Genomic DNA, 11,959 nt, shown 5'->3' on the forward strand with positions numbered 1-11,959 from the left:
TTTTATATGAAGTTTTTAAGATTTAGATTTGGGTGGTCTATGAGCCAAACATTCCCTTAAGAATTACACATGTTAGCGGCTGATGTCAGCCAAATTGGCTGATGTCAACCGGAGCATCCGGAGTACAATGTTGCCAGATTGATTAAAATACAAAATTTTGTTTATTTTCTATTATTGACACAACAACACAACAACAATTTTCTATTAAAATCATCTGTTTAGATGTTTTCTTTTTGTTTGTTGAAGAAAATATTATTGTTGTGAATGTTTTGTGTTTTTTTTCGTAATTAAGTAAATATTAAACAAATGCAATTGATTTCGTTAATCTATAGAAATTTTAACATTGCTTGAGGAATTCTTGATAATTTCGTGTATATAAATGAGTTTATTTTATCAATAATGTTATAGACCTATGAAGGGAGATAACGATTTGACCTGTGTAATTTATCATCTATAAAAATGAACAGCGACCACCAAACAATAATATCAGCCACCAATAGTAATAATAATGATGAGGCATTTTTTATATTTTTTAATGGATCACGGGTTACGATTGCTTGGAATAATGAGACACCACCATTTTCACCTATACTGAGATTGTGTTCCTTAAGCCCCACACTTTTCTTATTGCTGAATCAAGACAAATGTCTGTATGAAGCAAAGTTTGACCATGAAAATTTAGTCATACAAATGAAATGTATACAACGAAACGTAATTGATGTACAATATTGTCGTGTTGCGAAAGAAGTGTTTTTGGTGTTGGAGGAGGGATCGGTTGTGAAACAGCATATTCTGGATTATGCAAAACCTTTGGAAGATCATCTCTGGTTACCTGTGATATTTGATCCACTAGAATTGTCTGAAGATGGTGTACGCATAAAACGTATCTGCAGTTCTTCGGAGGCAACAGTTTTTCTTTCGAATATGTGCGATATTTATGCTCTTGGCAATTGTGGTGTTCACTTCTCTGTGGAATGTGAACAACCTAAACTTTTGCGTTTATTCAAGAATGGCTTGGACATCCTTGATATAGCCGCAGGTGAACATTTCTTTGTTTTTCTTACAAGAAAACAGTGGGAAAATGAAGCAAATCAACCATCAATTGTTCAGGATTTTGGTAAGAAAATATACTTATTTTATTTAAAAAAAAAAACTCATTTGCAAAAAACTTATTTTTAGGCGAACTACCCGATCTTTTACGGTCAGAACAGTGTAATAAAAACACTTCATCTTCAATGCATTCCTCTACTATTTCTACCTGTAATAGATCCAATGAAGGTCTTGATTTGGAAACTAGTATACAAAATCTACTACAACAAGGCTACTCCCTAATGCATACACAAATCTTTAGCATGGGCTCCACCAATAAAGGTTTACTTGGCACCGGTGATCATATAAAAAGAGAATCTTTGTATAACGTGCAAAAATTAAAAGAAGTGGGAGTTTGCAGTTTAGCTACCGGCAACAATCACACAGTAGTGCGTACTGTTGATGGCCGCCTCTATCATTGGGGTTTTAATGATCAGAAACAATTAACAAATAACGAACAAATCTACGAAATTAGTAGCCCTACTGAGTTAAGTTTTGATTCCTCCGATTTGGATGTGCCGCGTGATCATATATTGGAGGCATGCTGTGGAGATTATCGTACCGTTTTATTGAATACCCAGGGTGAGATCTATGAAAAGAATAAACAAAGTTATAGTCAGGAGAAAGATTTCCTAACTCTGCAAATGAATGACATCAGCCAACAATCATATCCCCTGCTTTTAGCCAGCGATCAGCTGACTCTTTATAATCGTCGTTACTTTAAACGCCAATACCACACTTTGCACCACCACATACAGAATCAATTGAAACTAATGATGAATTTTCGTAAGAAATTTGTGCAACTGAACCTATTAGTGGAAAAAGTTCTAAAAGATCTGCATCAGGTGTGTCTTCATTGGGAAAATGTTTTATATTTAGTCATAACTATACTAAATTCATTGGAGCAGTTCTATCGCGGTGATTATGATCAGTCAACGGGCCTAGTGGTCATTAAGTATTATCGTGAATGTATACAAATATTTGAGATGTATTCGAAATCCTACTGTGATACATATTCCATAGATGGGTTTAATGAAGCCTATCAACTGTTTAATCACTCTTATCCGCCCTCTACGTCTGCTGGTTACAAAAATCAAGATCTTGTAAAGATGTTCCAACAACCTTTCCTGATATTCCCATATGTTATACAATTGTTGGAGCACATTCAGAAACACGAGAACATTTGCCGGGAAGAGCTTCTGGCTTGGAATGAATTTTCTCGACGCAATCGCATAGATTTAGAGTTGGCGGAAAACACGCGCGATTTTTGGCGCAATAACTTAAAAAATACCAAAGTCTTACATTTTAAAACAAAGGAGAGAAGAGTCATTCTAAGCTCCACCGCAGTACCTATTAAGCTTTCAAATCTTATTGGGCTAAGTCCCATTTTTATATTATTCTCAGATTTTTTATGCCAACATGGTAATCATATAACTGCGTTACCTCTAAACGCCATGTGGCTAAAAAAAGAAGAGAATGGCATACGGATTATAACTCCCGAAAAGAATTTCGTGTTGATCTCAAAAAATAAACACGACAAAGAGTTGTGGTATGATCAAATAGAGAGCACCATCAAAACAGTACTTATGGTAGGTGAAAAATCGAAAATTCCCGAAGTTCGCATGATTGACTACAACTATGCGTCTAATCATTCGATTTACGGAAGTGTCTATGTCAAGGGAAACTTTTCCAATGGGGTTATGCATGGCAAATGCCGCTTGGAATATGCAAATGGTAAAATGTACTCAGGTGATGTTATACACGGGGTAATTGAAGGGTATGGTAGAATGTTTTTACCGAAAGTTGGCCTATACAAGGGCAATTTTAAAAATGGTAAATTCTGGGGTCACGGTACCTTGATCATAAACGAAAAAGAGCTGTACGAGGGTAATTTTCGCAATGGACTCTTCAATGGACATGGTCATATGCAGCACAATGATTACGTTTATATTGGTGAATTTGTGGACAATCATAAGTGTGGCTATGGTGTACTAGATCGCACTGTTATAGGAGAAAAATATTTGGGCTTATTTGCGGATAATAAACGTGTGGGCAGTGGTGTGTGTATCACTTCAACAGGAAATTACTTTGAAGGTTCCTTTGCCAACGATGAATTGACTGGAAGATGTATTGCGATATTTCCAAATGGTTTTTATTATGAAGGCGAATCTACATTAAATGGTCCCAGTGGTTTGGGAAAATATTTTATGCCCATTGGAGACAATAAACTGGATGGAGATGTAGGTTAAATGAGTTTTATTTGTTGACCATTTAAAAAATATAAATTTTTTTAGAACGTTGATATCTCATCAAACTCAGAGATGATGGGCAACATATTAAGCGGTCAATTGACTGGGTCCTGGGAGAATGTGCGTATAAATGCTGGAACCATGGAAATCAATCGTAAATTTACTAAATACCCAAGGTAGGTAAAATAAAAACTAAACTGAAACTGACAAAAATATAACCCCTTGTATTTTTTAGCTCTTTTAGTTCTCATATTATTGATAACTCTCGAAAATGGTGTTCTCTTTTCTGTGATTTCGAAAATGAATTATTTGGTGATTTAGCAAATGCTGTACCCAATACGAAACCTTTAACATTTGCCTTATGGAATCGGGTAATCGCTTTCATAAGCAAACAACAAGAACTTGAAAATGAAAAACTAATACCCCGCGAACTAGATATAACCAATGTCTCGACCGCAAATGCTACCAGCAACAACAATAACAATAAAAAAAGTTTTCTACCATTGCAAAACATGGCGAGGGATTTCGACAAGTTGAGTCTGAATTCGTCATTGTTAAATTTCGAAAAACTTGAATTTAGTCGCAACCACTCACATTCCGAAGACACATTAAATGGTTTGGATTTCTCCAGTTTTGATCTGCTTAGTACATTCAGTAAATTCACAAATCTAACCACAGATGAAAGTGGCGGTAGTCATACTTATTCTACATTAATGGATGTTATGGAAAATTGTAATAATATAACATTGGATTCATTCAACGATAGTGCTATTAGTAGCTGTGTCCCAATTGACGATTGGTAAGTAATTACTGCTTTTAATTTTTATCGCCAGATCTAATACTTGTACATCAGTGTTTCGATACAAACAGAAATGGATTTAATACCACAATTTGGCATGTGTGATTTAAACGATCAAGAGTTAGCTGCCATTAAAGAGTACCTGCGTGATGCTTTTCGTTATCATTATCATCCCTTTAAGCACTTAAATGAACGCATAACTCATTGTTTCTATCGTTCTTATGGTTGTTGGAAAATCAAACCAACTTCATTGTTAGCCCAACAGGCCATGCGTGAATGGGAATCTATTTCCCAGAGGGTTTATAAATTTATTCGACGTCTATTTCCGGCATTGCCGGAAGAATATTCTGTTATAGGAGAAAATCGTGAAGTCGTCTCGCACATTACTTTGCTCTATCCTATTTTACTATCGGAGGGTATTTATTCAACACTTTTTGTGCTGTACGCCAGCAAATACAGTCATAAGGATGAAATTTATCGACAAAATCTTTTGCAAGCGGAAAAATTAAATGATAATGATTTAATGCAGTTTTTAGAATTCGATAGGTAACTTAAAAAGATTAATTAAAAAAAAAATGCGAATATTTACATAAATTTCTATTTCCTTTTTCTCAGTAACATCCTGTTGGTGGTAAATACCGACATATTTTTGGAAGCCATTAAAATGCTGAAAGAACTCAAAGAAAAGTATACGCCAATGGCAATGTTGACTGTTATAGAGAACTGTATGGAGAAAATAACACATGCATATCAAACTGTATCCAGTGGTATGTACAATATTTACAACAAACTAAATTAGTCGTTAAACTTTATATTTTCCCATAATTGCAGAAACTAAAATCAGTTTAAATGCTGATATAATAATGCCTTTATCCTTAATATTGTTGCTGCGTGCAGCTATACCACACCTCGGTGCTGAGCTTGCTTTATTGGATGACTTAACCGATTGTAAAAATTTTCAATTTGAAATGAACGGTATTCGGGGTTACTGTTACACCACCTTAAAAGTAAGTTGATATCGATTTAGGCATTTCAATTTTGTTTGCTTAATTTTATCTTTTTTAGGCTTCATATGAACACATTGCTACCAAAACACTATTCGAAAAGAAATAAAAAAGATTTTGCTCAATTTGTAAGTTTTTTAGATAATGATCAAGTGTAAAGTGTAGAAAGAAACAAAGTATTTCTAAATATTTATGTATGTATAACTCTATCTCTAAGTAATAAAAAAAAAGTATGTAATTATTAATATCGTACTTCTAATTTATAATAAAAATCTGTATTACAGTTGATGTTGTTATTAAAAAAAATCAAATATTTTCGTTAATTTAATGAGGCTGATGAACCAGAGCTTCAGATTAATTAATTTGATTTGAGCTTAATTCACTAAAATCTAAATTCGGAATTAAAAACTGTCAGGCATGCATTCCATAAATCCCAAATTCAAATTCTTTAGCATCATTTAACATCATTCATCATTTAAATTTTTCAGAAAATCAAAAATTTTTAAAAATTATAATTCCAAAAATCTAAAATTTTACTAAAATCATATAGTTTTCAAAACTTCACCAATTTTACCAAAAAATAATCACAAATCGTTAATCCACAATTTAATTGAAAAAAAAATCACATCAACTTTCCGTAGCCCCCAAATAACTTACAAACATGATTGATACATCAATATATCAGGAATTCTCCTGGCTCGATATGGCTGAGATATAAGGAAAAAAACGGGACATCCTCGATTTTTGGCCTACTTCTGATTTATATCTTGATTACTAAGTCATTAATATAGACAATGATTGGATTGTATTACAAGTCCCTATATCTGGATTAATATATGCAATAAGGATATTTAATGATAGATATTTCAAAGTCCATTGCATCAATGTATATAAGGCTATAGTAATTTGGACCTACAATGGGTCAAATCGAGAAAATTATTTATTAACCCGATTTTTTTTTACCAAAATAATGTTTTTGTCATAAATTTTTTTCACTAATAAATTAAAAAAAAAATTGAAAATAAATAAAAAAAAAGTTCGAAAAAAAATTAAAAAAACAATAGTGAACATTTTTTTCGAAAAATTAAAAAATTTTAAAAAAGTCAACATTTGACCAATTTTCAGAAAAGACGAAATTTTTTAAAAAAATCCTGTAATTTTACAAAAAATTCTAAATTTTAAAAAAAAATAACAAATTTGTCAAAAAATAAAAAAATTGTCGAAAAATTATAATTTTTTCAAAAATTCACCAATTTTAATAAAAATGTTTTTACCAAAATTTTAAAAAAATTCTCAATTCTGTTAAAAATTGCTAAGATTGATTTATTTGCTACTTTTTATTCTATGAATATGATCAAATTTTTTAATACAATTTATTATTTTCAATGATCTAGAATATGGACCATAATCAATCATAATTTTTGCTAGGTGTCCTGTCCGCTAAGGAGTGTTTCCCCAATACACCAACACTTTTATAACAAATTTACACTTTTTTAAATATTGCGAAACTTGACTCGGTTGTGGCAGATTTATTCAGCCTTTTTAAAAAAAAGATGATTTGCAACACAAAACTATGTTAATATCAAAATGAATTTAAATTTTAGTACTCCTAGCTTGACATTTTCACATTTTTCATTTTCCATCCCTGATACTAATTGTATGCTAATTTTTGCGTTGCCAACCTTTTTGTGTGTAGTTGACAAGCAATTGTTGAACTGGACCTCGTCTATTATTGTTGATTTTTTGTCACATCAACACAGATGTTGTTTGTGTGATATCATTTTAAGAAATTTAGCTAATTTTCAGTTTTTTCCTCCTTAAAAACTAATTTAATTAAATTCAAAAGAAGAAAAATGTTGGAATTTTGTCAGAAAAAACACATGTTACTTGGACTTGGCCTTTTGGTTACCACAACAGTTGTAGTGCTAATACTGGAATCCCGTTTGGCCACTGCCGGACCAATGCGTCGCGGTAAATCTCAACAATTTATTATAGAGAATAATTCAACCTGCTGGAAACGTGAGGAGTACACTGTGATACAAGAATGTCATAAATGTTCCGACTTTGATATTGTGAGTCGAAGTCTTGGTGTCTGCATACACACCAAATACAAGGAGGTACTAAGATGTAAGAGCGGTGAAATAGTTACCAAAAGTTGTGATCGGGTGGCGTTGATTGATCAAAAACATTTCATACAATTTGAAGTCTGGTGTTTTGTCATTGGCATCATTAGCTATTTAATATCCTATGCTCGGGATCGTGTCCTATCGAGGAGAACTCATCAAAAGCTGGAAAGGCAATTAAATCGTGTAACATAGAAGGCGAATCGACCTTAAAGGCGAATTTTAGATTACTTTTAAAATAAACTTAATTATAATCAACGACTATTTTAATTTGTGAATTTGATGAAATGCCTATATTTATTGCTTGTATTTATAAACATCAATTTGTGTAAGGAAAACTCACCATCAAAAATCGAGATTTTCCACAAATTGTGAATTTATTTAAAACTATTACAGTGTTAGGTAAAATTGGCATTTTAAAATTAAATCTAATAAAAAATCAAAGCTTCTGCAAAGAATATTTACCTGTAAAAATTTATACATTTTATAGTTTGTGGATTTAAAGGACACTCGACTACATGATAAGTAATGCAGATCATATGGAGAATTAATTACTTATAAGCCATAATTATTAGTCACCATAGTCGGTTTTCGGATTTAGAAACACCCCTTTTAAACACTTTTAATTTCCAAAATATGTACCTACATAAAATTAGTAAGACAATTTGTTTTTTTTTTAAATAAACACATTTTATTCGATATGAACTACAGTAAGCTCATTAAGAGATTCAGAGTTTACCTTGTATTACTAAAAGTACGATATGAAATTTCATAGAAGTGCAATTAAGTTCTGGGGTTACTGCGAACTCAATCCGACAACGAAAATGTGTGCTAAATACATTGTAATTAGAAAAGATTTCCTTTAGAATCGAATTAGGAAGTAACCCCCCTGAACTTTATATTGCTTCATTAACAAAAATAACTTGATTTTTAGTAAAACATCAAATATATTTAATGGAATGCAGTAACAAATAAACCAAAGAAATCTCTTAACGATAATAATGTAATATTAGTATAATTTATAATAAACGTTAATAATAATTATAATTGGTTAAAAACTAGAAACTACTTGGAATAGGTTGTGATTAAATTTTGGTAAAATTGAATCAAAAAGAATTGTTTAAAGAACTAAAGGCACTTCTCCATTGTTTGATGTTTTTTTTTTATTACTATGTACTATTATTTTCCTTAAAACCATAGTCAAGTAAAATACAAACTATTACGGTTTTCACATGTATCCCTCAAAAAGACTTTTAATACTCTAGAATTGTAGTATATTGCAAAAAATGAACACATAAAAATTGACAATATTCTTTTTGATTCGTAATTTTAAACCTACATATTTTTATTTTTTTGTAAAGGATATGGAATGTTTGGTAGTTTTCTGTTTGTTTCGTGTTAATTAAGTACTCCAGCTTAAGTATTCCTTGCTATATGTACATATATGTACATCTTGGCATTCGTTGGCCTGTTATTACTTTCTCCAATTGGAAATCAAATCAGGTTCAGAGTTATCCATGGTATTGCCTGAAGTTGGTAAACTTTTAAATTCTCCCACTTTGGCCGCTGAAGTGGTGTTATCTTCGTGATCAAGTTCGCTGCCAATTTGACTGGTATTCGCAGAGCTGGCTTTTAATGATGTATCTGTCATTGGTAACGGTTTGGCCACGCCAATACGTACTATGCCCTTGGAAGCTCCCTTTAAAGCCTGTACCGCTTGGTCCAAGGTGGCATTTTCCAAGTTAATGTTATTGACAAACAGCAAACGATCTCCGGGTATCAAACGTCCATCCAATTGAGCTACTCCGCCGGGCACTAAAGAACGTATAACAATCAAACAATCATTTGAATCCATGGGGTCTTGATAATCCAAAATGGAAAATCCCAAACCGCGATCGCCCTTAATTAGCTCGATTATTTGAGGCTCCGATGACCACATAGCCAAACCTGTGAGGGGTTCTAATGATCTAGATTTAAGTTTAAACGAATCCTCATTTGTAGGTGATGTAGTTGCCAAGTTGCCATCCGATTTAGCTTTTACCAAACGATCTGATGCTGGTACTAGATTTTCGAAATTGTTGCTCAATTTCTGCAGAGTGTCGTCTGAGAACGACATCAATTCGGTTTTGCTGCGACCACAAACCATGCGTACATCTTGTGGCAGTTCTTTTAAAATAGCCACAACTTCTAAATGATTCATGCCAAAGAGACGTTGACCATTAACTTCAAGTAGTTCATCACCGGCCCTTAATTTGCCATTGACACCCACGGGACCATCAGCCAAAATGGAACGTATATAATGATGTGGTCTCACTTCACGCCCTCCCTCAACATCTACAGTACCCTCTAGAGAAATGCCTAATCCGCCAACAGGGAACTTTTTAATTTGAGCCACAATAACATCAACATCTGGACCTACATTTTTCTTCCATTTACGTATGATTTCTTGTTCGGTATCGGGTGTAAGATCGGGATCTGTGTAATACTTTTGGCGAGTAAGAAGAATATTATTTTTGGCATGTAATGGCTCCTAATAAAAAAATAGAAAACAAACAATTGAATATACAATTCACAATTATTAGTTAAAAAGTCATGTTCCTCTTACCATTAAGTCATGTTGTTCTGATTCTGGTGCAGACAAAATGTCAGATGTTATAATTTTGGTTGGCTGTTCATCATGTAATGATATAATGCTCTTGTCAACTCCAAATGTAGATAAATTCGTAGTCGTTGTAATGGTACTACTGGTATTTCCCGATGTCAAAGTAAAGCTTTCCGGTTCAGTAGCAAAAATATTTACTTCATTCGAGGGTAAAGTTTCACGTCCAGATAAGAATGATAAATCTGTAGTGGCAGTAGACGAACGCAGAGGGGTTATGGAACTGGATGGCAAATGAGCAGTGGTACTACGTGACGGTGTAGAAGGGACTGATGGAATTTTATCGTTGGCTGCAATGGCCTGTTGTAGTTGCTCATACTTGGGACCTCGAAGGTAACGTTCTAGCCGTAAGTTTACCACCTGACCAGATTGTTTAAGCAGTTCAACTGCTTGATGGTTAGAAAAACCTTGCAGCGACTGACCATCTACTTCAATGATGCGATCGTTGACCCGAATACGTCCATTAAGGTCGGCCGCCGAACCAGGAGAAACACTTTTCACAAAAATACCAGAAAGTTCTTCTTTTTCACATACATATCCTGCAATGGTTATGCCTAAACCATTGGCATCTTTGGTCAATTCAACTTGTAGCTTTTCCGTTTCAGGTAATTCCAGCAAATCGATAATGGGCTGTTTACCACGATAAACAAAACGCTCATCTTCGGTTGTTGTCTGTGGAGTGGAAGCATTAGAGCTTTCACCAAATATTTCCGGATAACCAGTAGAAATTAAATACCGCTCAAGTTCAGCTCTGTCCACCAGTACTCGAGCAGGCACAACAGCACTGCCAGGCTCTAAATTCAGACCAATGGGTGAAGGATGCTCAATAGCCCGACCGACCACCAATCGCACATGGGTACCGGACTGTCTAAGTACAGTTGCTACTTGTTCAGACACCATTTCCTGTAGGTTAACGTCGCCGATTTGTAGTATGTGATCACCAGAACGTAAACGACCATCTCTATCCGCAACTCCACCGGGCAATATAGTTTTAACAATCACTCCCGATGTTCTAGCACCAATAATACCAAATCCCAAGCCGGTGCCATCATTTACCAGCTCTATGGCCTGTATTTGCACATAATCCGTGGGAAATAGTTCAACTCCAGATAAAGATGGCATCTTTGTATGTTGTACCAATGAGGGATCAACAATATCCGCAGCTGCCTTACTACTACCTGGACTGTTTGGTCCCGAAGCACTATTCAGAGGCGTAGAAAGACGTTCATCGAATTCATACATGACATCGCCTCCATTAACACTCAACACCAAGTTACCAGCCATATCAATATCGAAATCATTCGGCAACATTGATGGATGCTGTGTCAATTGAGCATTCAATTCCGACAATGAATCCTGAACATGTACTATTGTCCTGAACACCGGATCTTGGAGTATATCCAATATAGTCTTAAGACTATCTCCAGTTTGTGACTGCAACTTCGGATCATCACTTTCATCAATGCCCCTTTTAACAGCCTCAATTTGCTGTAAAGCACTCGATATATCGGCACTTAAATGCATTTCAGCTTTGTTTTTCTTTTCAAATTATTCAAGCGTGACACAAAAACTTTTCACTTTTAATTGGATTATCGAATATAAAAAAAACTTTTGTTAACGACACACCACCCACTTTTTTCTATTGTTTACCAAATTCCCGTCAAATTATTTATTTCCAATAATTCTCGGATGTTTGGATAAAATGAAACATTTTTCCTATTACATATGATAGGAAAAGTATCCTTTTTATTCGTTAATGTTATGGAATGTCTAATGTTTTTTTTATCGCTAATTAATGACTTTTTGCAATGGAATATTTGTGTCAAGTAAATATTTTTATATACCTGTATAGAAAATACAAAAACAACACAAGTTCAATGGTACCAAGTTTTACAAAAAAAAAAAAAGTGATGCCAAAATAATTCAGAGTTTCAAAGTAGTGCAATGCCAAGATTCAAAACAAAATCATTCGTTCAAACTCAATGCAATTAAAATTTCTTCCGATTTTTAGGTTGACTGAAACATTATTATAAATT

General features: G+C 33.7%; 3 protein-coding genes across 3 annotated transcripts; 2 read left to right on the top strand and 1 right to left on the bottom strand.

Moving 5' to 3' along the window:
- Window positions 1-251: 251 nt before the first annotated feature.
- Window positions 252-5,452, top strand: Als2 (Amyotrophic lateral sclerosis 2). Its single transcript, XM_065511104.1, has 8 exons — window positions 252-1,117; window positions 1,180-3,329; window positions 3,384-3,514; window positions 3,574-4,137; window positions 4,192-4,683; window positions 4,753-4,904; window positions 4,969-5,144; window positions 5,203-5,452. The coding sequence occupies exons 1-8, from the start codon at window positions 460-462 to the stop codon at window positions 5,248-5,250; spliced, it is 4,371 nt and encodes a 1,456-aa protein (XP_065367176.1). The 5' UTR covers window positions 252-459; the 3' UTR covers window positions 5,251-5,452.
- Window positions 5,453-6,897: 1,445 nt separating this feature from the next.
- On the top strand, window positions 6,898-7,722 carry JTBR (jumping translocation breakpoint protein JTBR). The gene has a single exon (XM_065511918.1). The coding sequence runs from the start codon at window positions 6,995-6,997 to the stop codon at window positions 7,457-7,459; it is 465 nt and encodes a 154-aa protein (XP_065367990.1). The 5' UTR covers window positions 6,898-6,994; the 3' UTR covers window positions 7,460-7,722.
- Window positions 7,723-7,928: 206 nt separating this feature from the next.
- Patj (patj) lies at window positions 7,929-11,759 on the bottom strand. Its single transcript, XM_065510658.1, has 2 exons — window positions 9,870-11,759; window positions 7,929-9,794 (listed from the first exon to the last, which is right to left on the bottom strand). Exons 1-2 carry the CDS (start codon window positions 11,445-11,447, stop codon window positions 8,739-8,741), a joined length of 2,634 nt encoding a protein of 877 aa, XP_065366730.1. The 5' UTR covers window positions 11,448-11,759; the 3' UTR covers window positions 7,929-8,738.
- Window positions 11,760-11,959: the final 200 nt, after the last annotated feature.

This window comes from Calliphora vicina, chromosome 5, assembly GCF_958450345.1.
Source record: "Calliphora vicina chromosome 5, idCalVici1.1, whole genome shotgun sequence".
In the NCBI taxonomy this organism is placed as follows: Eukaryota; Metazoa; Arthropoda; class Insecta; order Diptera; family Calliphoridae; genus Calliphora; species Calliphora vicina.